The sequence below is a fragment of the Chanos chanos genome, chromosome 5 (assembly GCF_902362185.1).
Source record: "Chanos chanos chromosome 5, fChaCha1.1, whole genome shotgun sequence".
Lineage (NCBI taxonomy): Eukaryota > Metazoa > Chordata > Actinopteri > Gonorynchiformes > Chanidae > Chanos > Chanos chanos.
This window is the reverse complement of record NC_044499.1, coordinates 11,539,918-11,566,274: the sequence shown is the minus strand read 5'-3', so window position 1 is coordinate 11,566,274 and position 26,357 is coordinate 11,539,918. Positions and strand designations below refer to the sequence as shown.

Genomic DNA, 26,357 nt, shown 5'->3' with positions numbered 1-26,357 from the left:
GTGTGTCTCTCCAGAAAGAGACAGCTCAATATTCTCCAGCTTCTGTGTGTATTACAGGGAGATGAAGAGGACTGTGTATGTGTATGTGTATATATGTGTGCGTTTGTGTGTGTGTGTGTGTGCCTCGGTATTATAATTCATTACTTCTAGATGTTCTCATACATATATGTGTGTGTCTTCTTTCAGGACCACAGGCTGGGTGAAACTGGCCCGCTGGACACTACGAGGTGTTGACGTGAGATCAAAGTCTCAGACAGGCATCCGATTTGATGAGGTAACAGCGGACGTCAGAGGACGCACCTGCCCCACGTAACACCGTTACCCCCTCTCCCCTCCCCTCTCCCCCTTCCCTTTCCCTCTTACCTCTTTCGCCATGGGTCAGAAGATCTCTGGGAGCATCAAGTCAGTGGATGTGCGAGGAGAACCGTCTTTTCGGCCTCTTCGGCGAGAGCTGCGCGGGCCGGACTTCTTCAAACCGGCCCGGCTGGACCTGCTGTTAGACATGCCCGCGGCACCGCCCGAACTACAGCTGCGTCACGCCTGGAATCCCGACGATCGTTCCCTCAACATCTTCATCAAAGAGGATGATAAGCTAACCTTTCACCGCCACCCCGTGGCCCAAAGCACGGACTGCATCCGGGGACGGGTGGGCTACACGAGAGGGCTTCACGTCTGGAGCATACACTGGCCCGCCAGGCAACGGGGAACCCACGCGGTCGTCGGCGTGGCGACGGTCGACGCTCCCTTACACTCGGTCGGTTACACCTCCCTAGTGGGAAGCGACGGCGAGTCCTGGGGCTGGGACCTAGGTCGTAACAAGCTGTACCACAACAGTAAGAACAGACCGTCATCTTCGGCTCCCACTTACCCCTGCTTCTTGGAGCCAGAAGAGGCGTTCGTGCTGCCCGACACTCTCCTGGTGGTCCTAGACATGGACGAGGGCACACTAAGCTTCATGGTGGACGGACAGTACCTGGGCGTGGCCTTCCGTGGGTTGAAAGGGAAGAAGCTTTACCCCATAGTGAGCGCTGTATGGGGTCACTGTGAGATAACCATGCGTTACATCAATGGCCTTGATCGTAAGTCTCTCTCTCTCCTCCGATACTATCTCTTCCCTAAGGCTTTATATAGACCGGCTTATATATAGCTTGTACCCTGACTCCTTTCTTTTCATGCTTTCCTCTGATTTGGGTTTTACACTCTAGCTGCCTTGTGTTCATGTTGAATCCATTTGAACTGAGCTTAACGTCTGCAGCTATTACGCAATCTGTGGTATGCGTCTGCGCATATAGGGTTCGATAAGATCTACATTGTAATTGTGTTATTGCGGTGTTCTCTGTGGTATGCGTTTGTGCAAAGGAGCGGCTGATACGATCTGAACTTGAAGTCTGGTGCTATTACGCTGTCTACGCTCTGTGTATGCTTACAGAGGGATTAAAAGGCCTGGACTTTAAGACAGGCCTTTTTTTTGTTTCAAGCAGTCTGCACTTCAGGGGATCTGACATGGCTAAATACACATTCATTATTCATGTAGAAAGTATCTTACCCCAAAACTGTAGAAAACTTAAGAACTTTAGCAACATTTCAAACGTGCGACATTAGACTCTTCCGGGGCGTTCTTCCGCACAAACCTGCTGCTCCACGGTCATTCTAAATGCGTGGTGTGCTCACACGTTTTTAAACGGTGAAAAAATTCTCTTGAAAACTTTTTGCACGACCATGTGTCTTTATCGCTCGAGGGAGCGCTGTTTCCAGGCGGAGCACCTCGGGCACTCCTTGTACTCTAAAGTACAAAAAAAAAAAAGAACCCGCGTGTTGAATCTTTGTAGGGGTTCAGTGAGTTCCTTCATCCCTCAGCGTATTTTGGAAACACTTTAGTAATCTAGCACAGTCAGGCAGGAACACTGTTGGCGTGAAGCAGAGGCAGCCACAGGCATATTGTTAGATCACCTCTGAGCCTCTTTTAATACCAAAACATCAAGAGCCCGCTACTCTTCACATGTGTAAGAACAAAAAAAAAAAAAAAAAAGCAACCCCCCAAAAAATAAAATAAATAAATAAATAAAACGTTCACAGATTTCAGTTCTGTATGTCTTTCTCCCATAGATCTTTTCCCTCCTCTCCTCAGATAACAGAACGTACCAGACACTTTTTTTTTGTTCTTTAGTTGCCAGCCCACCTTATCTCATAGCTTTTTGTACTTAAGTAAGTGCAGCTCTGAGATCAGCCTTTGCGGTCAACAAGTGAGTGTGGCGGATGAGTTCAAATAAACTGTCACCGCGTTGTAAACTTTAAATGAACTGAAAATAGCGGTGGAAACCAGCAATAAGCTAGGATGATTAGTGCAAGGATGTTTTAATTTTTTTTTTGTTTTGTTTTGTTTTTTTTAAACTTTCCAGATGAGAACATATGACATTTGTCTCCTCCTGGTGGTTATTTCTTTTCTTTGATGCGGGTTTAGGAACAGGGAGAAGGGTTTCTGTTAAAACCCTTATTCGATGTTGAAAGAGCCCTATATCTGGACTCTGTGGTGAAAAAGACCTGTAAAGCGAACTGCATTTGAGTCCCACAGTTTGTTTGAAAGCTCTTCAAAGCTTGCTTTAAAGGCTCCTTTTAGACATGGTAATGGTGTGACTAGCTGAAAGCTCTCAGTAAAGCTTAGAAGTCTGACTGAAGTGAATGTTGAGAGGCGTTTTTTTTTTTTTTTTTTTTACTTTTAGATAAACTGTTTTTTGTCGTCAGCTTTAGCCAAAGCCAGTCTCTCCAGTGTAACAGTAAGAGTCTCGTCCCCTGATGTGTGCCACAGATGTGTGTGTGTGTGTGTGTGAACACATGTGTGTGTGTGTGTGTGTGTGTGTGTGTGTGTGAACACATGTGCATATGCTGGATAGACCTCATATGGGAGAACAGAGATAACGAGCGAGAGAGAGAGAGAGAGAGACAGAGAGAGAGAGAGAGAGAGATGAGTGCAAATTATGAGCGGTATGAATGGTAATGACGTGTGTGTTTGCGTGTGTGTGTGTGTGTGTGTCTGTCAGGAGGCAGGAGTACTGTTGGCTGTGACATTTTCAGTCCTATCCAATATCTAAACCATAACAAGCTAAAGCCCTTCAGAGATTTAGTATTAACACTGTGGTGCCAGTGGGCCTTGTCAGAGGACAGGGACACAGCTGCTTTTTAATATACATTTATTCTGTGATAAAAGCAAACGAGGTGGAGATCAGCCTCCTGTACTCAACAGCCACTGTAAAGCCCAGAGTTCTGCAGTCCTCTGTGGTGGAGGGTTTGCTGAGTTTAGCCAAGCCTCTGTTAAATCCCTTGATACTGTCTGTGCTCAACATTTTTGTGTGTATGTATTTGTGTGTGTGTGTGTGTGTGTGCGTGTGTGTGTGTTTGTGTGTGAGAGAGAGAGCGTCAGAGAGAGAGAGGGGGGTAGAGGGAGAGAGAGAGCATATGTGATTCGATGGAATTCTGTTAGAATTGTCAGATGAGTATCGGAGCAGAAGTATCTGAAAGCACTGATTGTGTGAGGCTGAGCAAGCACAGACAGACTGTGGGAGAAAGTTAGACCCGTGTGTGTGTGTGTGTGTGTGTGTGTGTTTGTGTTTGTGTCTGTTTGTGTGTCTGTATATGGAGGAGTTATAGAGAAATATATTTAGTAGAAACATGAGTATGTGTCTAAGCATATGTGTCACACGATGAGGCTCAGAGTTTATGTGTGTCTATGTGTGCATGCATCTGTGTGTGTGTGTGCGTGTGTGTGTGTGCGTGCGCATGTGTGTGTGTGTGTGTACCTGTGTGTGTGTGAGTGTGTGTGTGTGTGTGTGTGTGTGTGTGTGTATGTCTGTGTATAGGCCTCTCTGTGTAGCGTGACAGCATGTTGTCACAGGAAGAATATGAGGTCTTAAAGAGAAGGTGTGAGTGAGTCTCTGTTCTCATTACACAGAACATTAAGAGTAGAGTAGGACCTTAACAGGTCATTTATTACTCCTGTAATGACTCATTACCCCGAAAATGAAAAGCAACGCTCAGGCCCCAGCCAGAACCCTGCCCTGTGCCTAACCCAGCAGATGACCGGGAGCTCCTGTGGCCTCCAATTCTCCAACTCGAAAACCTGACACACCAGGGCAATGGACAGACCTTCAGAGAGCTTCTTATGGATGGCACGTGGTTACAGTTTGGAAAATTCAAGGAAAATATGAAAATATTCATCCCTTCTCTCTGTCTGTCCCTCATGCTCTTTTTCTCAGTGTCTTCCTCTGCCTGTCTCTACCATTCACTTTTTTCTGTGTGTCTGGCAGCAAACTGTTGTCAGTGTGCCCTGTCTTGTCTGTGATTAAATACACCAATTAGCCTTGCTTTGATTCATCAAACAACACTGCCTAATCCTCAACGACGGGCCTTTTTTTCTCCTCACACATACACATGGCCCACAGACACCCTCTGGTAGAAATGAAGGGATGAAAATGGCATTCAAAGTGAAATATAGTGGATGAATGAGAATAAGAGCCACAGAGGGACAGTGAGATAGATGGCTAGATAGATAGAGAGGGAGAGAGAGAGAGAGACAGACAGAGAGAGCGAGAGAGGGAGAACAGACAGACAGGCAGAGGAGGGAAACAAGAGACAGACAGGAAAGAAAGAGAGAGAAATATGATGGAAAGAAGAGAGAGGTGAGATGAGGTGGAACAGGAGAATGGGATAATTACTGTCATTCGGGGTGAAAGAGAGTGAAGGAAACAAAGAGACTCTGTCACAGTATGCCAATGTCACCACCACCACACTCTCTCTCTCTCTCTCTCTCTCTCTCTCTCTCTCTTTTTTACCCCATTTCTGTGTGTTTCTGTCTCAGACAGTGTGTGTGTGTGTGTCACCTAGTCTGTCTCAGATACTGTGTGTCTGGGTCTGTGTGTGTGTGTGTGTGTGCGTGTGTATGTTTGTTTGTGTGCTCCTGGTTGGATGTCAGTGTGTTTGGGTAAATAAAGACAGTATGTGGGTCAGTGGGTTAGCCCTGTGCCGCTAACCTTAGGCGGCCTCACCGTCCACGTCTGCAGGATCATCTGCATCTTATCTGAGCGATTAGTGTCCTCTTTGACTCTTCACAGCGCCACCCCCCCCCCCCCTTCCCCTCCGCCCTCCCTGCGTACACCACTCCAGACAGAGAGGGGGTAGAGAGGCTTAAACACCACATTGTTGGCTTATCAGACTACAGCCCTTTCGCTCAACCTGCTGAGAGAATCACTCAAAGCCAAAACTGACTGAATGCACCGTCCTTACGCACGGCCAGCGCCTAAAACTCTTTATTTTGAAAAGACATGTAGTTAGTCTCTCGAGGTATGAGGTACGACTCGTGTGTGACACCTTTTGTAAAAGAGATTTGAAAATAATATGGAAAGAGAGCTACATAAAGACAGCGTCTCTCGCACAGACCTTGCTGTGGCATAATCCAGATAAATGACCTCTGTGGTAAATTATAGGAGGACGGATCAGTTTGTCAGGACAGGACTTTAGATATTACCTGTGAGGTGTTTTATGACTGTTTTGACTAAAAAGGCTCCAAGTGAGAAATGTGAATCTCCCATCATTCTGGCTGTTACATAATCAAAGCTAAGTTAAGGTTAATAATGTGCAAAGGACAACGACAACTCATTTACCTTCTCTTCACTCCCTCATATATTCTAATATATTCTTGTCACACTGCCCTTTTCATATAGACCAGCCATGCAAAAGACACTCTTGCAATCTGTCTCTGAGGGTTTAGGTTCTGTTGTGCGTGTGTGTGTCTGTGTGTGTGTGTGCGTACATACATGCGCGTGTGTGTATCACCCATCCCTCTGTCTCTCAGTAGATCAGAGCAGCTGGCAGCCATTCTGCAGCTAAACCTTCGGGGCTTCTGGGTAATGAGTGGCTGAGTGGTGACTGAGCGGACTGCTTAGGGGCCGGCCTCCGTGCTGCCTGGCCTTTTAATTGGCTCATGCAGTTTGTATCAGTCAGCGGTACAGGCTGGGTCAGACAGCTGTCCTGCTCCACCAGTCAAATAACTAAGACATGTGCCATTAGATTCCATCTGACAAAGAGAGTGTGTCGAGTTTTGTGCATTAATGCCCCTTAAATATGCCCTCGGTTTTCATATGTGACATATGTGAGTGGGTGTATGTGTGTGTGCATGACAGAGAGAGACAGACAGACAGAGAGAAAGGGGGGTGGAAGAGAAATGATATCATCACTAATGAGATAAAGTAATCACATCCTTCCTTCCATTTTGCACATAAAAAATGGAAACGTCCTCTTTTGAGGACAAACACTTTGGCTGTGTGTTAATTGAGGGCTAATCGCTGGGGGATTAGTCAGTAGGATCCAATCTAAAGCCATACGGATAGAACTGAGGTCTGTCATGTGCAGCTGCTGAGTCCATTGTCTCTATCTATGATGGACAAAAGGCAGCCTGTAAATGACTAGGAGAACTCAACGCCTATGCAACAACTCATCTAATCCATTTATCCTTCACAAAAGAGAGAGAAAATCCATACGAAGAGAAAACATTGCGTATGTACGTGTAAGAAGCAGTTTTGCCGCCCTACTTGTAGATGTTGGTTCCATAATATTTTGATTTCCCTCATGAGTATTCTGATATGAACAGATACTGAGGGTTTTTATTAAATTTGGGTCCTCAGGCAGTCTTCTATAAGATAATAAGTGGACAAGGTCTGTGCTTGGCATTTCAGTTGGTTGAAATGAGAGACTTTTTTTTTATAATAATAATATATGTCTAAGTGAGTGTCATTTGTGTGTGTGTGTGTATGTGTGTGTGTGTGTCTCTGTGCATGTGTGTGTGCTTGTATGCGTGTGTATGTGTGTGTATCTGTGTATGTGTTTGTATCTGTGTGTGTGTCTGTGTGTGTGTCTGTGTGTGTGTGTGTGTGTGTGTGTGTGTGTGTGTGTGCGCGTGTGTGTGTGTGTGTGTCTCTGTGCATGTGTGTGTGCTTGTATGCGTGTGTCTGTGTGTGTATCTGTGTATGTGTTTGTATCTGTGCGTGTGTGTGTGTGTGTGTGTGTGTATGTGTTTGTATCTGTGTGTGTGTGTGTGTGTGTGTGTGTGTGTGAGTGCGCTTGTATGCGTTTGTATGTGTGTGTATCTGTGTGTGTATCTGTGTGTGTGTCTGTGTGTGTGTGTCTCTGTGCATGTGTGTGTGCTTGTATGCGTGTGTATGTGTGTGTATCTGTGTATGTGTTTGTATCTGTGCGTGTGTGTGTGTGTGTTTAGGGCTTTTGCCATCAGCTCTGTAAGCTTCAGTTTGTCTTTTCCCTCAGGGCATATTTTGGAGAAAACAATAAGAGCACAGAGGGGTGTTTGTGCAGGATGGTAGGCTAATGTTTAAACCACTACACTGTCACAGGAACACCTTTAAATACAACACAGGAGAATTACTCACACCAGTTTGTTTTTTGTCTTTTTCTCATTGCAAAAGAAGTTTTTGTGGATAACAAGACTAACAGTCATGTTTGTATATTCAGTTTCTCTTTTGGCAGATGACTCAGTGCCACGTAGTAAAGTTGAATTCAGTAAATACGGCTTCTGCCACAGGCACTTTTGATATTTGTATAATTCATATGTGAATAAATGTGATGTTTCTAGGAAGAGAATGCTTCTGCTTAGCCAACCGTTTTCAGTTCAGCAGTCACACACACAAAAAAAAAAACAAAAGAGTAGCTTTACTGAAAAGAGTCCGTTTAAGAATATTAGGGCCTTAGCTCACGATCACACAGTGCCACACACTTCTTCTTTACACGGTTCTGATGAATTCATTTCACACCTGACCCCCCTCCCCCTCCTCCCCCCCCCCCCCCCCCCCCCCCCCAGTGCTTTATCTCTTTTTTGAATCTGTTCCACAATATTTGTGCACCTAATTGCCTGAAGGAGTTACCGTGGAAACAGTCATCAACAGTCAGAGACAAAAGAGACGTGGGAAGAGAAAGAGGATGGCAAAAATAACAAGAGACAGAGTGTCTAGGGAACACTGGAGAAGAGATTGAGTTGTACAAAGTGTGCTCGCCACCCCAAAGCTATTTGCAAAGGCCAGTGGGAAAGTACACTTTCACAGACTAAACTAAAGCCCTTTAAAGGCTGTACCACCACCCACCTTATTCTCACTCACCTTTCATTGAACACAAAAGACCAAATACTTGTGTTTTTTTTTTTTTAGAGGGAACAATATCGTTTCCTCATACTCACTTCTCTGGACTGAATATAGGGTATGTGTTTTCTCTGGATGTGCTGGATGTTCGAACCTGCTTGTTATGCTGTTCTGTGTGTATGATGTTCAATCTCAATTACCTACAGTTTTCACCTGTCCTGAAATGTGATATACATTGTGTTGTGTGTGTGTGTGTGTTAGGACCTGCTCATGTGCTGTGCAGACAGAAAGAGAAATTGGGCCAGAGAGGCAGTAATTTCATTCTATTTTTTAACTGCTGTTTACATTTCTTGACAGGCAGACAGAAAAACACACTAAACAGAACTAAACAGAACATGTGTTCACACACGCGCGCGCACACACACACACACACACACACACACACACACACACACACACACACACACTAAACATGTCATAAATCCTATATCTTTTTCAGCAGATGTTAGAAACGGCACATGTGAAGTGTAGATTGCAGTGTTTAGTAGTTCTGCAGCGTATAGGCATTGTGTGAGGCTCTGGGGCATTCATTGATCCAAAGGTTGCTTCTTTGACTAATGACTAGCTCACATAAAAGGACAAGAGCGAAGATGTCTGGGGCGTCAATTTATTCTGGTAAGTTCTCAGATCCAGTTCAATTGAGCTTTTCAGATTGATACGCCGACACCTCCAATTTAGTCACCGCTCCTTGCCTCTTTTCCTGTCACATCTGCGTTCTTCACAAAAGCCACCGAGTTAAACTTCTGAGTTTAACTCACACCTTTTCCTTAGCACAGGAAAGAATGTGCCTTTTTTTGACATAGAGCTCAAGCCAGTCTCTGCTTTTCTGCCTACGTACCATTGTTACATTGAAAGAGCGGAGCTAATGAAACAGAGTGTGTTCTCCGTGTTCGGTACTCTGATGAATCGGTTGTCACGTTCGGGGCTCTGTTTCTTCGTGGATTGTTCATCACGGGGCAGAGAGCGGTGGCGGAGAAGGAGAAAGGGTCGTAAAGGTCATTACAGTAGAGCGTAGGAGACTGGGAAACAAGCCTGTTTCACTGCTGTTTTATTTCCTACTGCTGTTTTATTTCCTGTCAGCACAGTCCATTACACTCCAGATCCCTCTCAGTCCGTCCTCAACCACATCTGACTGCCCTGAGCTTAAAGAGCTGCCCGGGCCTTGTTGTGGAACAGAATGAGTACTCTAGCCTCAGCTCGACTGGGCAGAGGTGATTTTGAAGTATTAGAGAGTACAAGCACGTACGTACACACACACACACACACACACACACACATACAGATACACACACACAACCTCCCTCTCTCTCTCTCTCTCTCTCTCTCTCCCAGCCCTATTGATCTTTGTCCTGCCTTTTGTCCTCCTCTGCCACATGATCCAAAAATCTATGTGTACTTCTCTCCTCTCTCTGGTCTCCCAATATATCTTTACATAGTTAGGTTTTGTAATCTTACTCTTTCCCTCTTAGTTTGATCACATTGCTAATCCTCTCGTCTGGATTCGTTCCTTTACTCATGCAGGGAAGTGATATGGGGTCCTGAATGGAACAGTCTCTCTCTAAAAAAAAAAAAAAAAAAAAAAAGTAATCTCCTGCCTGTGCCCTCAATTCTGCTGCTTTGACAAATTTTCATCAGTTGATTATGTAGCTAGTACAGTGTGCTCTGAACAGAGACAATAGAATACTTTCGTGTGTGTGTGTGTGTGTGTGTGTGTGTGTTTGTGTGTGTGTGTGTCGGTGTCGGTGTCTGTGTAAAGTACAAAGTGTGCTGAGTGCTGCGGTTGGAGGACCAGAGTGGCCCCTGGAGAATTTGCCTTTGCCCTCTTTCAGGAACCTCTGTGTCTCAATTTCAGAGAACCCTAAATGGTATAAGTCTCAAGACCAGTACAGACCAGCTCATGCCCAAACTGCTCACATATCACTGGAAACTTCCTGAGGTGGTTCGAGGGGAAACCTTGCGATTAGTTGAATGCAGAAAGATCAAGCACCTCCCTCTCCTCTTACAGCTTGAACAGGGCGGTGACCTGTGTGTTGACTCAAAGTATAACAGGCCCTGCCGCCCAGCCATACCCTGTTACATCACCAAACTGGGTCACAGCAGGAGAGCTAGATTATTTCAGGGTCAGACAGCTAGTGGAAAAGAGGTTAGTGGATCACCTGTTCACCTCAGGAGCTGCTGAAGTGGAAGCCTAGAATGATACTTTTTTTTTTAATCTAGTTTTATTCTTTGTCGTATATACTTCACAATAAAACATCCTGAAAAGATTCCCTGTCCTCCCTCTTATCTGAAATGGCAATCTATACCGTAAATAGCTCTGACCAGAAAGGTACATCATATCTTCAGATAGAAATTAGCCTTTGGCTGTAGATGCAAATCACCCTTGTTGGTTTTACCTTTCATCGGCATTGCTCTTTGATGAGTCTCAGCACCTGACCTAACGTGTAATACTGTGTTCATGTCTCTTCTCATCCCATGTCTCTGACTTATTTATCTTCTCATAATGAAATGTTGTTTGAACATCCTGTCACAAGAGGCCAGATATACTGTAATACTGTAACCCCTTTGACAAATTCTCCTTCTCTCTTCTCTCTCTCTCTCTCTCTCTCTCTCTCTCTCTCTCTCTCTCTTTGATCTGTTAAGCGAGGCACTGCATTCTAAGCGTTAGGATTAGAGGACTGCACCTTTTTAGATTTAAGATGACGCACAGATTGCAGATCAACCAAAGTGCCTGCTTGCAGCTGTAGGTAATGATATGGACATGAGTCACTCTGAGGAGCATTAATGTGAGAGACAGAAAGAGGGAGAGGTAGAGAGGGAGAAGTGTAGGAGTATTCACCGAAGCAACAGAGGGAGAAAGAAGTACAAAGGAAGCAGCCTGAGGAAGGCTTGCTTTGTACCTAAAGGATGTAGTGACGGCGCTTTTAGAAACAGGAGGGAGAGAAGATGAGCAGAGCGGACAGGGAAGGAACTAGACAGGACATCTCATCAGAAGACCTGTTTATTTTGTCAGCTATGGTTAAGTCAACAGTAACTCAATTGTAGCACACAGTTCAATAAAATATCGTAGTCCAGTACAACACAATTCAACAAAAAGTCATAGTCCCACATTCTAGAATACATGCGCACAGATAACATGCAAGTCCGTGCTATTCTGAATGACTGCTTGCCCTTTAGCTGTGTGTTCTTATACTGCCATACACTTGCTGTATTGTCCGACAGTCTACGTATTTATGATGCTCATGTTTTAGATTTATGGGCTTAATCCAGTCAGGCTGCCATTACGCTGACAGATAGTGACAGATAAATCATGTTATCATGTTCCGACTGTAAAGGACCTAGTGCCAGGGCATTCTTTTTTTTCCCATCACCATCCGATCTAGACGACTTCTCTCCCAGTGGTCATTCGCTCAGATCATGACGATTTCATTAGGAATTTGCTTGTTTATGGTTTGGATCATTCCCAAAAAAAAATCATCTTTCCAAAAAATAAATAAATAAATAAAAATAATTCTCACCGCTCAATACATACTGAATTTGCTCTGTTAGTAATGCAGTGTAATTATGTAACAAGAGTAGTTTGGACTGTGATCAAGACATGAAGGTTAAAGGTCATTATTGTTTAGAGCTGATGCACACAAGAGATAAATCCTGTCAAAGCAGAATAGTAGACACTAAACCCACAGAGTCATATCAGAACAGGTCCTGGCCAAAGATAAGCGTTCAATTTGTCTCTCTGCGCTGTTGCAGCAAGCCCATGTTTCTGGACTTAACTGTAACACTTACCTGAGTCTGGTTTACACACCAAGTTCAATCCAAGCTACAGTAATTAGGGATAATGCTCTAATAGTCACGGTATACTAGCAAAGACTTGTATGCCAGCAGACTTGAATGGAGTGCGTAGAAGGTATGACATATCAAAAGAGTGCGGCATGCATAGCAATGCGGTTAAAGGTTTTATGAACCTTGTGGTAAAAGGGAAAATTGTTATTGGTTTAAAGACATGGAGAGAAACGCAGTTTGAAAAGAGAAACCGGACTCCTCTTCACAGATGTTGAACGGTCATCCATGGCTAACCGATTTAATAAAACTCTCTTTTCCCAGCCCGGTCAGCCTTTTTTGGTATGGGATCACGGAGCGTTCCTTCTCAGGCAGACACGTAGCCACTCCTCTTTCTGTCTTCTCCTTTATCTCCTGCTCTCTCCTCATCCACTCTTCCTCCAACCTGCAGTACATGTGGAGGGAGAAATGCCATCCTCCGTTTTCCATCACCATGTCCTCCACTTTGTCTAACAGGGTGGAAACCTGTGCTCTGTTGCTCGGGTCCTTATTGTTCAGGACGCAGCACCTGTGCTGGCACTTGGTCACCAGCCACTGCAGGTCCGGCCCCGCCGTCTGGACGTGCTCCTGCACGCGACGCCCGTGCAGTTTGTCCCCCAGCGTGAACACCACCATGGTGTGCCTCCACGCGCCCTCCGTCAGCAGCTCCACGCGTCTCTGCAGCGCCGCCCTCTCGGCACGGCCGAAGGAAAGCGGCTGGACGACGAGGAGCAGGACGTGGGGTCCGGGATCGCACAGCGTCAAGGCGTTCATCAGCTCGATTTTCTCCCGTTTGGAGACGGCGTTTTCTTCCAAGCCCCAGCCGTACGCGTCCACGACGCTGATTTTACGGCCCTCGGCCCAGCCCCGGGCTTCCGCGCTCCCCCCTCCTCCCCACGTCTCGAATGTTCCTCCGCCCAAGAGTGTGTTGCCCACCGAACTTTTCCCCGCTCGTTTACAACCCATTATTAACAGCCGCCACATCGGGACAGAAGCGTCATCGTCCTCTGCAGGAGAGGAGGAGATGTTAATGAAGGTTGATGTCTTGAAAAGTGTAGATGTTAAACTAGATTACGTTGAGAAATGGATCAAATTGGTGTAGTTCGTCTATAATTTGCCATGAAATGACTTTTCACTGTTTCTGTGTTCACAAATATTACTTTATTTTTGAGTGTTGAGAGGGTTGAAAATCTTTTTTTTTTTCCTATTTAGTATTAGACTCTGCCATCTGGTATTAAGAGGCATGGGGAAAATCATAAACCCATCAGCTATTACTGATTATAAGTCATACTCATTAAAATGAATGTTATGTGAAATATTCTATTTTGCAGGCTGTTCAGACTCTTGCCTCAGTTACTTATCATCTGTCCATATATCTCTTCCCTAAAGATGTTTAAATGATCAGAATCCATATTATCAAAGCACCCTAAGCCCTCTGATCTCTACTATGCTCTGCACGACTCCACTGAATACAGATGAAGTCAGGAAAAGTCGTTGGCATTCCTCCTCACTCTCAAAGCGGGCTTCACAGCGAGAAACGTCTCTGTGGTGTACAGACACCTGTCTGCTACATCATTTTAAACTGACTCACCATCATTTCCGCCCAAATCCATATGCTTCTTCCCTTCTCTTTTCCAGTCCATCCCAAATCTTGACTGGTAGCTGATGAATCCAGCCAAATATGCTCAGTTAAATAGCCCCTGAAGATTCAGAGTGAAGTTTTTCACATGAGCATAAGGAATAATGTGAGAGGTGACAGTTCCGGTATTAATACACTAGGTGGGTACGTTAGGCCCCTCCCTCTGCCACATGCTGTAAACCCTCATAAAGGTTTATGATGGTTGGCAGGACTATCAGGTGTAATTCTAATGCAGTTGTAATTGAGGAATACAGAGATGAATGATTAATGAAGTCAAATGATGCAGTTCAAAAATGGAGAATCCACAACGACATGTTTTTAGGGGGGGTTTTTTGTAGAAAAGAGTGTTAGAAGTAACAAAAAAGGTTGGAGAGAAAGCGTAAGAGAAAAGAAGAGCAGAGGTGAAGAGCGAACGCTGTCGTGCCCGTTTTGAGCCGTTTGTCTTCATTAGCTTTGTACTCTATCTCCAGTCTCAGGTTGTGCTAGCTGTGCACAGACATACAAAGGGTTCCCCTGGCAGATCATTTTTATTCCTCTGTTTACTATGCCTCCAAATGACTGATGCTCACGTGTCGATGTGTCGATAATTTACTAAAAACATTGCCTCGTGGTTAATGACAGATGGCGGAATTTACGTCAACCTTTTAGGATACTGCTACTGTTTACCTCCCCCATTACTCTCCTTCCTTATGGCCTCTTGTGAAGTGGCTTTGTTTTCATCACTGATGAGAACATTGCCTTAATGTTGAGTCAAAGAGATTTGCGCACTACCTGAGACACGTTGTGTTGTAAGGTGAAGTGGGGGGGGGGGGGGGGGGGGGGGGGGGGTTGGAGACTGTTGTGCTAGGATATTTTTCCCATCGTACAATACCAACTCATGCAAAAACCTTCTCTCGTAAATGGCCTGTTGATTATGAAAATTGTTGTCTCAGCCAATGTGTTATGAGTTTTATGATTTTTAAGAGTGGGAACGTACTGTGTGTTTTTCTACATGGAATTCACACGTGTTGCATCTCAAGTGTTAAATGCAGTGTAATTCAGCAATAAAAGTGATTTGGGTTGTGATCAAGACCCTCAATGTTTAGAGTTGACGCACACAAGAGCCAATATAAATCCTATCAAGGCAGAATATTTTTTAACAGTGCATGCAAGGTGTTACTTTTAACTAATCAGAAATACAACAGATATTAATGTAAAAAGCTAATGACAGCCTGCAGTAAACTCCACAGTTATAGTCAGTATTCCACTGGTCAGTTTAGTTTGGTTTTAATTTTTTTCTTCTTCCCAGTGGTTTAGTGGCTCCCTGCAGAGGATTCTCACACTACATACACCACATGAGAAAGACAGATAGACAGAGACAAACAGACAGATAGAGTAAGAGAGAGAGAGAAAGAAAGAGAGATCTTGCAAGCATGACTTCACGGGAAGATGACATCTCAATTTAAGGGACACACGTCAGTGGAAAGTCTTCTCTTCCCTGCACTTGGTTGGGTAAAGTGTGACTGAGACACTATCAGAGGAGAGGAAAGCTGATATGGAAATAAAGTAGTGACAAGAATAGATGAGAGAAGAGAAGACAGAGAATGTATCAGGAGGGGGTGGAGAAAAAGAAAAAAGAGTTTTGGAGAATAAGGGAAAGAGGAGAGAAGAAAGTAAGAGAAAAGAAAAAAGAAAAGAAAAGAAAAGAAAAGAGAGATCCGTAGGCTATAACAGTCAGCAAAAGTAGAAAGACTTATGTTCACTGACTCTTGTCACTGGTTCACAGTTTGGATCAGCTCACAGTATCATTTCCAATAAAGTATTGCTCTCTCCTCAGACAGCGTGTGTCTATATATGCGGCTGTAGGGTTTTTTTTTCCCCCCCATCGGTAACTGTTTGAATGATATTTATCCAGTTTATTCACACATTATACTTTTATTGCATCTCCTCATACACAGTGTTCCTCACCGTACTGCACCATCTACATGTCCGCCTCATATGGGCTAATTTGTAAGACACACCTCTTGCCATATCTGTGCAGTCTCCAGCAGAACATTTTACTGTACAGTTAGCGTTCGTCTGCCCCACCCGCCATGTTGACGTTGACTAATAAAAATCCTCTCATAAAGTCAAAGCCATGTCAGAGCTGCCTGACTTTAGTGCTTGAGTGAGCTAAGCCAGTATCATCTATCATAGCAGTTCAAATGGGTTTAGGACAAGCCAAAGTGGATAAGGTTAGGGATCCTCGCATGTCAAAGCATTAGAAAGACTTTTAGGAAAGATTATTTGGAATCTCACAAGTGTGTTGATGTTTAATTTGGCTTTTTATGTTTCAAACTAAACACAGTTTAGTTCTGAAATACCTCAGGCACTTGTACTTTTTCATCGTCCAAAAGTCTGACAAGAACTGGGTCACAAATGAAATCGGTCTATGAGTCCCATACCTCATACAGATCTCTCCCCTCTCTCTCTCTCTCTCTCTCTCTCTCTCTCTGTGTGTGTGTGTGTGTGTGTTTGTGTGTGTGTGTTAACATACCGTGGATCAGTGTTCAAAGCTCTTTGCGGAGAGACTCAGAGATCTTTAATCTCTGTGTTCGTTACTGGTCCACATATAGTGGATTATAGTCATGGTGTGCACAAATCGAATCTACATTAAATTCCAGGATGACATCTCTTTTCACATGAACCGTCTCTACTAAGCGCAATGACCAAACTTACTAATGCACTGTCTTCTAAATCCGCAACATTAAACACACATTAAATATACATCGCGTACGATGGCATAAGGCATTCTTAATGGACGTCATATTGCATTCTCCTTTTCATGTTTCTGTGACGTTGCTTACACTGACCCCACTCCCAGGGGCAAAATAACAGCATAGTTTTATCTAGACTCTTGCTCAGTAGTGTAAAGCAGAGCTGTCCACAGTAAGCAGTCTGGGAACAGAGAGTAGGCAGTTATATTCATGATAGATGCTTTGCGTCTGTGAGGCTCCTGAACGCGAGTCCTGTGGTGTGAGAGAGAGAAAGAGAGAGAGACTGTATTTGTAATCTGTCATGACTCATAAAGGTGACCTGAGTTGCATTCTGCTCCGGTCAGAGTGAGCATATGCCAGCCCTATCCCTCTGCCTTTACTGCAGGCTCCACACTTACACACGCGGCCCGTGTCACGCTCCCACGCCGAACCCAGACCTCTCTGTAAACTCACACGCGTCATAATACATGCAAGGCAGACGCTCTATCCGTTTTTAAATTGATTCGCGGTCTATAAATGACCAGGTGAGTCATATGGGTAATGAGGGGAACTAAGCTGGCTCCAGCGTGTACAGTTATATAGTCACTTCATTCTTCATAATGTGTCAGCGCAGAGGACATTTTCATTTTTGTGCATGGCTGTTTGGTGAAAAATGCTAAAAAAAAAAAAAAAGTGATAGATGGTTTTAAAGTAATTCTTGTTGCTTAGGCATAGGGAGGTCTGTCCTAAAGGATACGTACAATTTCCGCCTTTGTCTTTACGTGGTATAAATGGCATTAATTGAAAAAGATTAGACATTAAGAGACAAATAAAAAAAAATCACCCCGCAGGAACAAATTAGATGGGGTTTTTTTTTTTTTTCTTTGATTGTTGAAATGGTGGTTCATTCTTGCAGCTCAGTCTATACCATTACTGTTTTAAAAATCATAAGCCTAGAGCACTGTATCGGAAAGAAACGTATAACTGTTTGAGGAAAGCTGGAGGTATGGCGGAGCGAGGGAAGAGTGAAATGTTGCTTAGCAGCCATGTGACATATAGTCCTAAAGCGGCAGCTGGTTAACTTGTAACATTCTCTGACCCCTGGGCCAGTTAGCCGCTCAGGGACACTCAGGCTATGGCCATCCTTCAAAAGTCGTGAAAAAGAGATTTACTGGGATGGAATTAAAAAGGGGGAGGGGGGGGTGGTTCATGGTGAAAAAAGCTGTGTGGTGGTCTGTAAAAGAGTGGGATCAGGTCTTATATTTCTCCTGCAGGGCCTTGGTTTCCTGCTATTGGGATCTAGTGGCTGGCACAGACGGCAGGATATTGAAGAGGGAAATACGTCCACGGTTATTTCGGGATATTGAACAGGGTTTTGGTGGCACAGCAGGAAGTAGAATTCGATGAAAGAGTGGCTTTGTATCTGTTATCAGTTTCCCTGTTTCTTCTGCTCAGATAGAGAACAGGGAAACACAAGCCTTTGTATCTGTGTCTTTCTGAGTGCTTGTGGGGAAAAGATTGGGGTGCACGGTGATGTCTGTGCTCTTTTGGGTGTGTTTTTTGTGTTGGCTTCGTGAGACGGGAGCGGTAAGGTTATTTTAATTAGAAAGATTAATTATCCTTCGTCGACGCTGCAGTTTTGGAAAAGCAAAAGGTGATTAAACGTTGAAAAAGAGGGTACTGTCAGTGCTTGATGCTGGCTCAAAAAAAAAAAACAAAAAAAACCCTCGTCTCGGTTATTACAGCATAAATGTACTCTCCAATCTATTTGTTTTGCCTTAATGTAACCCAAATGGGTTTTGGCTTCTTTTCTTTAAAAAGGCTCTGTCAGATGTGGACGCATTTATTTGGCATGCCTGCTCACTGGCCCATTAGGTCTGGGCTGTTTATTGTACATGAACACAGAGAGGAGACACTGTCATCAGTAAAGCCTTTTCCTCTAGACACAAGCGGATCCCATGATGAATATCTCCATTAGAGAACCATCCATTCCAGCACAGGCCAGCCCCACGCCCACACTCCAGCCTTCTCCAGCCCCTGTCAGTATGACAAAGCTGTTTACACTGCCATAGAAAGCCCTGGTGCTTTGAATGTGCTTTTCATGAAACTTTGACTTCCTTTTTTTTCTCCCCCCCCCCCCCCCCCCCTTTTTCTTTTCTTTTTCTCTGATTGTCTGCGTAACGGGAAGCTATTCTGTTTTGCAAGTCTCGCCAGGAACCAAAAAAAAAAAAAAAAAAAAGAAAGAAGAAAAGAAGGGGAAAAAAGCGTGAGGGTGAAAAAAGGTGTCCATAATGTGCCACAGTCAATGTTTAGCTTCCGTCTGTATTTTTGTCCATGGAAAAACGCATGGATCATCATGTCTGTGGTTATGATTGTGCGATACATACATAACATAATAATTCTCTAGAATACTCTATTGTGATTGGCTTGACTTGAAAGCGGAAAAAATCATGTATTTTGTTAAGCTTTGAAAGCTCAGCTGGTTCCGTAGATGGGGGGGTTTTTATGAAGGTGACTGTGAATAGAATGGCTTGACGTTTCTTATCACTGGGCCCGGGATTCTGCCGCTCATTATTATGGCTCTGGAGACAGACATATGATAACCTGCTATTGAGCTGATCTGAGCTGAAATAAAATCTACCAGTTATCTTTAAGAAGTCAATGTGAGGTCTAATTCACAGCTTCCCAAGAAGGCGTCAAACGTTTTTTTTTTTTTTTTATTTTCCATGAAACCACCAAGGCCCTGAAGGCAGTGTGATTGTATTAGGTGAAAAGGTCGATTAACTTTACAGCTTACCTAATTGAAACGTAAAGATGGAATCAGGAGACAGCTGCAAGACTATGGAAACCACACACCCCCCCTCCACTGTGATTCTTTGCCTCTGAAGGTCATTGCTGTTTGGATTACTGTGGTAGTGCTAGATCTTTGGTGTCTACGTCCATATCAGAGAAGTTCTCACTTTTTGAAGTTGCTCAGGTCAAAATCAGTGACCTCTGCCTTTCTCTCTGCTTCTGTACACCAATCACAGCCTCAGGGGAACAAGAGGAGAACTCCTAAGGGACTTAAACTCACAGGGAATATACCGAATCAAAGCTGACCTTTCCAAATGTAACTGAGAAGGGCATATTTTCAGTGGAGGGGTAGATCTTACCTGAGTTTCAGAGCTGTAATGTACCTGCAAATGAAGATGTCCTGTGAGTGGTTTCTTTATCCTACATATCTAAGATATCTGAGAACGCATGTCCTGTAAGGCGTTAAGTCAAGGTCAGTGGACTGCAGTATAGAGCTTTAGCTTACTAAGTAGTAGACTCAGTGCTAGCGTTAGCACCATTAGCAATATTATTCACAGATGAGGAGAGTCTGACCTTGAAAAGGGTGAGTTCAGCTTTTTATTCCTCATGTTTGACATCAGCTCTCTATCTGCCATGGCTTTAAATAGTGCCCCTCTCTCTCTCTCTCTCTCTCTCTCTCTCTCTTTCTCTCTCTCTCATCCTGTCTAGTCGGCATATTTGACATACATACAGGCACATTTTACATTTGTAGAGATGACACACAAAAAATGTCTCTCAGCAGTGACATTGAATCACACAGAGATTATAGACATTGACTACATCTAGTTATCAAAGCATTAGTGCAGCATTACTATCTGGTAGGGAATTAGACATTGTCTGATAAATGAAATTAATCTGGCTTATGGCATTAGAATACACTGTTACATAATTTAGTAATCAGTTTTAAACATGTGTTTCATCAGTCCTTCCCTGCAAGGGCATAGTGTTTCATGATGCTGATAATTACCTGTAATTTGGACACCTGACTCAGTCAAGTGAGTCAATTTATGGTCAAGTATCATCTCTGTGGAACAGCGTCTTTCATTTATCTCCTCTCATAAAAGAAAAAAAAAAGAAAGATGCATATCGCTTGAATAAATCAACACTCCAGAGTAAAGATATGATTATTTCTCTATCAGTATGTACCTCGGCCAGATGACACAACAGCAATGGCATGTGATTTCTCTTTAAAAAATCTCTCTTACAGGCCTTTCACAAGCCATGTAGCCAAAGCTTTGAATTTATTCACGCATGCAACCCATTTGAGACCCCTTTAACTGACCATCCCGATCTTTCAATTAATCAACCAAAGACAGTAATCAATTTGGAGTGATTTAAATCAAATTACATGCAGGGCATAATCTGCTGGAAGGCCTGCCCTCCTCTGCAGTGACCTGTCTTGTATCTTTGGAGCTACATCAAGTGTTTCTTTCCAGATGCCACCAACCAACCCCCCGAACCTTGCACCCTCCACCCCCCACCCGAAGTGCCCACTCTCAGCGTAAGCCTCATAGGCTCCCCTGTTGAAAACAGCCTCGCGTTACAGCATGCTAAAGAGAGGCTGAAATTAATTGGATTTTGCAAAATGGGCTGCTTTGATATTTACAGTAGACTCCAGCTGCTTGTCTAAGAGCTTCTAGAAATTGCTTTTTGAAACAGTTATAATGATATAATGAAATCCATGTCGCCCTGAAATAGTTTGGGGTTGTTTTTTTTTTTTCTTTCTCTCTCTCTCTCCCTGTTTTTTATGCTGCAGTAAAACAGTTTTATCCAGTAACCTCGTAGAGAAGACATGGCGTCGTAAAAGAGACAGGGAGCATGTCGTGTGATTTGTTCAACGCGGTTGTCCGGACTCATCCGCTTGTCAGAGCAACTCAGCCCGACTGTATGTTTAGGATCTCACTGTGCTGTTACAGCTAAAGGCTTGCGTGTACTCCCAGGTCACAGCAGCAGTGGTTAAATCTTCACTCAGCCTCAAGGATGGATACTTCTGGCTGGTACCGCTGTAGGAGAGTGGCAGTAGGAATTCAAATACTGTGACAAACACTGCCTTTGATGCTTGGTCATTCAAGGTCAGGGTGGAGATTTGTGTCCATGCCAAAACAATGCTTTTCCTTATGGAGTGAAAAGGATTATGGTTTAGGACATGGTTTATCCAAAGTGCATAGATGTTCACACTAGATATTTTTTTTTTTGCATTGTTTACTGTCGTTGTTTTCCGTGTTTATCACCGCTGGTGTTTTGTTGTCTGTTGTGTTGACAGGTCTCCGAGCTGTAGGCGAATGTTGAACAGCTATTAGCCACAGGGTGTGCATTTCTCACTGTGTGTCCTTCACTTTGACGGTGTGCTTGAACACACATCTCTGTTTGTTCATCCGCTTAGAGTAAGCTTAAGGCAAGAGTTAAGATACAAGTTTGGGATTAAAGTGTATATATGTGTGTGTATGTGTGTGTGTGTGTGTGTTTGCGTGTGTGGTATAAGCAAACTCCATGCCTGTCTGCAGAGGCTCCTTCTCATAGCACCTTGGGGCTGTAAAGCCTGATTAGTGTTAGTGTTGCTTCTGTGGTGACTATTTTTAGCACCGCGTAAGACGATCTTTTTGTTTCGTGGACGTGGGACTCTCAGCGATTGTAGTACTAACCTACCCTCACTGAGTTTCTGCTGCAGTCAGGTATTAAAATCTCTACCCCAGACCCCCGAAACGCACAGCGAGCCCCAAACCAGACCGTAAACAGCCACGGGGTGTCGTGCAGTGCACAGGAAGGGTACTTTGTACAGTGCTGTTCATGCCATTCTACTTGGCTCTTCAGAGATCGTTTGTCATGTTGGGAAATGAGTCAAATTGAAACATGAAAGGCACATTACATATAATGTTCTGATTTTGATGCTATCAGAAGCTTAATGTGATTGAGTAGTTATGGGGTGAAGGATGGGTGTGTGTGTGTGTGTGCGCGTGCATGCATGTGTGTGTGAATGTATGTGTGACGTTACTGATTTGAATTTTTGCTGTTTCGGCTAACCTTGAGCACAGCAGGCTGTGGGTGGACCAGTAGGAGGTAAATGATGATGGAATTATATGGCGGTTGGAGCGGTATAGCCTGACTCTGGTCCATCCGTCAGTGTCACCACTACTCTGCAGTTCTCTGTCACCTTATTGCTAAACACTAGACAGTCTGCAGGCCAGCTGGGGCAGTCGGTTCTCTTCAGGAGTCCTCTGTGTGTAGCTACAGTAATCGCTAATTTAGAGTGATGCTAAAGAGCAAAGACTTCGCTGCACCTGTTAGCTTTTAATGTTGGGAGAGAATGAAAGGGAAACCGAGAGCCGCAGTTGCCGGTGAATGCTAACATGTTTTGTGATTAAAATGTACTTAGTGTGGGGGTGCCTCTTTATTGAAACACTTCTTATGGAAGTATGACATCCATGTTCCTCTTCCTCCTACCTTCACATGAATGCTCATTTGCTTTGTGCTCCATTTCCCCATAACGCGCCCAGAGCGTGCCTAGACTCCGGACTGATCGTTGAGCAGAGGCAGGCTTTTCTGTCTCCTTCATCCAGCCGTGGGATTGGATCGAATTTATCGGACCACGCTCTGATAACTGGTCCAAAGAGACGATAAGGTGTCTCGGTCAGATAGTCGGAGTCAAATTTTACAAATTGCACTAACGTTCGTCAGGGCTAGCGCAGGGACATAGCGCTGTTAAACAGATGGGTAGTAAGCAGTCATTTCTGAAGCAGTAGCTTCGATGATAGAAACCAGGCTCCAGTGGCAAGCTCAATCCATTATTAAAACACTCTGTCAACTGGGGTGGAGCCACACACTGCCTGACACTCAGTGACACATGCAGACTCTCACAAGAGAGAGAGAACAGTTGTGTAGTATCAGAAATTCTGTTGGTTCCTTCCAGCAGGCCTACCATGGGCAGAATTTCATTAATCCACTGCTGAGTATCAGTCAAATTAGTCAAAAGCACCAGGGAATCTTCTGTAGTTTAAATAGATTATTTTAATAAAAGACTTACTTGGTTCGTGGTCAAAATATTAGCAATTAGTGAGCTCTACCAAAATGTGGATCATATTTAAAACAGAATTGCAAATTTCGCAATGTGGTATGACATGTTGTTTGATTAGAGAACTAACCTTTCTCTCTCTGTCTCTCTCTCTCTCTCTCTCTCAGCGGAGCCACTGCCTCTGATGGACCTGTGTCGACGTGCAGCGCGTTTGGCACTGGGCCGGGAGCGGCTGCAGGAAATTGAGACTCTGCCCCTGCCCCAGTCTCTGAAGAATTACCTCCAGTACCAGTGAGCAAGACTGTCCATGCTGTGAGACTCAAAGACACAGAGACACAGAGAAAGAGAGATGGAGAAAGGTGGAGAAGGAGGACAACCAGGCCAGAAGGGAAATGTTTACATTAAGAGCTGTTGCTCACTGGTGGACACTTGAGTTTTTATTATTATTGTTATTATTATTATTTTCCTGTAATTTTTTTTTTTAAATTATTGATGGATGTGGCTGGGATCAGGAGAAGCCTTGATGGATGAAGTAATGGGGTGTGGAGAGGACACTGGGTATTTGCCCAGGGAAGTGTCAGCTAGGGCTGCCCACTGGATGCTGTGTGAAGGACCAGTGTATGAGAAAACACACTAACCTTGGGATGCCTTTTAAAAAGCCCACACTCATATTCATGTTTCCATATCTATGCTGGCCTGCCGTGCAGAGTCAGAGGAGGGTCTTTGAAAGGAGAGCAGAAGCGTTTGGTGGGTTCCACCGCCTGGAGTCTTACCTTCTTCACCACAGAGCAGCAGCATTTTGGCACCCCCAGGACAGGTGCCAAGCGGGCATGGTGCCAGTCTTAGCCACACACAGGAGCACCAGAGGAACCAATGCGACTACATAACTGCATGACTGGACTGACAGCAGCCAGACAAACAAGCACACAAACACGTACATTAACACATACACACACACACACACACACACACACATACACACTCAGACACATTTACCCTTGGGCTTGAGTCACTTTTCTATTCCTGAGTTTGTACCTTATGATTTTATTGTGAGTTGAATTCCTGATTCTGATAATGATTACGACTATTCTATCATAGGTGTCTTTTCTTTTTATTTATCAAGAATTAGTTCCTTTTTAATGAATATGAGAGTGTGCAAGACAGCACATAGATATTAAAGATGACCTGAATCCTGTTGCATAAGGCTTTTCAACCTGGATGCTGCTTACAATTATTATTATTATTATTATTATTATTATTATTATTATTATTATTTTTATTATTATTATTATTATTATTATTATTATTATCCGTCTTCCTGCTCAGAAGGAAGGATGACTCTCTTAGGCAAGAGTGGAATGTAAGGATATTGCTGCCGTTAGCATTTTTGAAGATGTGAATAAAAGCCAAGTGAATGAGAAGGAACTTGTGAAGTTATTCTGTGGTGTGTGTGTGTGTGTGTGTGTGTGTGTGTGTGTGTGTGTGTGTGTGCGCGTGTCTGTGTGTGTGCAAATGCTTTACCTCAGTTGACTTTTTGATGAGACCACCCCCTTTCCTCCTGTTTCCTCACTTCTCTCTCACTCTCCATCTATCTATCTATCTCACTCTCTCTCCTCACGCCTCCACATGTACATTCTCAATTTGAAAAATATGTTATCTAACACAAATGAGTGAGGAAATGCTACATTCTTTTCACATTCTGTACAGGGAAGATAAACTGGGGAATTTTTCATTGTATATACACACTCCTTGATGTACCTGCTGAAGTGCCTCACTCACTAAATCCATATTATTCTCTTCATCACCACAATAGCCAAAATCATGAAACTCTTGGCCTCAGTGTACTCTCTAGCCAGTTAGCTATATTTCCAGGTCATGCTGATTGAAGCTATTGACACAGCTTGAATGGTAAGTGGGAACAAATGTTGCCTGTTCACAGTTACTGTCCAAAGCCCTGTCCAAGTTCTACATTTTCAGAAAACAGTAATTGCATTTGGAAAGCCTTCACCTTAACAATGTGATACTGGAATTCTGCGTAATCCGCCTAAGCTTTAGGGCAGTGCATCTGTGTGTGCAAGGGATTGCTATATTGGAAATCGATGCCAGACAGTGAGATACTGCTTTTCGGTGCCAGGATTAAAATGGGCTTGTTTTTTTTTTTAACCTTCTTTTTTAGATCAGATCAAATGTAATTGAAAAAAAAAACACTAGGTCTCCAAAAAAACGTGAGTGATACGACTTTAATCAAAGCTTTGTCTGGACAGTGGTTTCAGGAAAGGACATTGATCTTTCTTCATATGCTCCTCCTCTTCCTCTTGATTTTGATATTACTCACAGGCAATGAGTCTTGTTTACGTTCTCCGAACGTGACTAAAAGAGTTAATGTCCGTTCATGTTTTCAAGGCTCTAAGGAGCTGTTAACCATGTATATTATAAACCTTTACAAACAGCAATGAATTGTTTGGACTTTGGAGGCAGGCATTGTATTGACTTCCGCTTAATGTGGCCTTCCATGTGCTTCCTTAGACATGAGACCTGTTACGTGTCCTTCGGGCTCTTAGCGTGATAAAAGGAGACAGAGTCGCACTGCTCCTCTGCTAAGGGACCTTGGAGATGGAGGCGTGAAAAGAGCGAGACCTCCCTGCTGCACTTCCTTCCTCAGGGAGAGCGTGTTATTCCGAGAGAATGCGTGTATAAACAGCGGGATTCCGACGGTTCTGACAGAGGGAAGAGTTCTAGAAGCCCAGCCTGACCCCGCCGTTCGTCCGCAGGTGCGTCCTGGACTCGGACCAGGCCCGCATGCCGAAGACCATGAGAACGCGTCAGGATAACAGCTGTGTCGTGTCTAGGAAACATCTGAACCGTGCGCTTTGTAAAACTCCTTTTTAAATTCGTCCAAAACGTTTTAGATGTGTATCTCTTGAGAGAGCTATCAAGAAATGTGGTATTTTCCCAGATACATGCAAACACCTGAAACCCTTTTGACCTAAACTTCTAAAGAAATTGATTGTGTTGTTTGACTCACATTATTAAAGTACTACTCAGCAGATGAATGCTGTTTGGCCAGGAATGGTGATACATTTATTCTTAAAATTTATGGCTCTGTAACTGCAGTCTGTTGTTACTTTTGGGAATTCTGAAGGAATCGACTG

The 26,357-nt window shown here is 43.9% G+C and overlaps 1 protein-coding gene across 1 annotated transcript in view; it reads left to right on the top strand.

Annotated features, from left to right (window-relative positions):
- The window catches only part of spsb4a (splA/ryanodine receptor domain and SOCS box containing 4a), a 46,287-nt gene extending 22,711 nt beyond the window's left edge, over window positions 1-23,576 (top strand). The window contains exons 3-4 of the mRNA XM_030775560.1: window positions 187-1,079; window positions 23,373-23,576. Of these exons, the coding sequence (XP_030631420.1) occupies window positions 374-1,079; window positions 23,373-23,500 (834 nt within the window). The 5' untranslated portion in view covers window positions 187-373 and the 3' untranslated portion in view covers window positions 23,501-23,576. The remainder of the gene's footprint in view (window positions 1-186; window positions 1,080-23,372) is intronic.
- The last annotated feature ends 2,781 nt before the right edge of the window (window positions 23,577-26,357 follow it).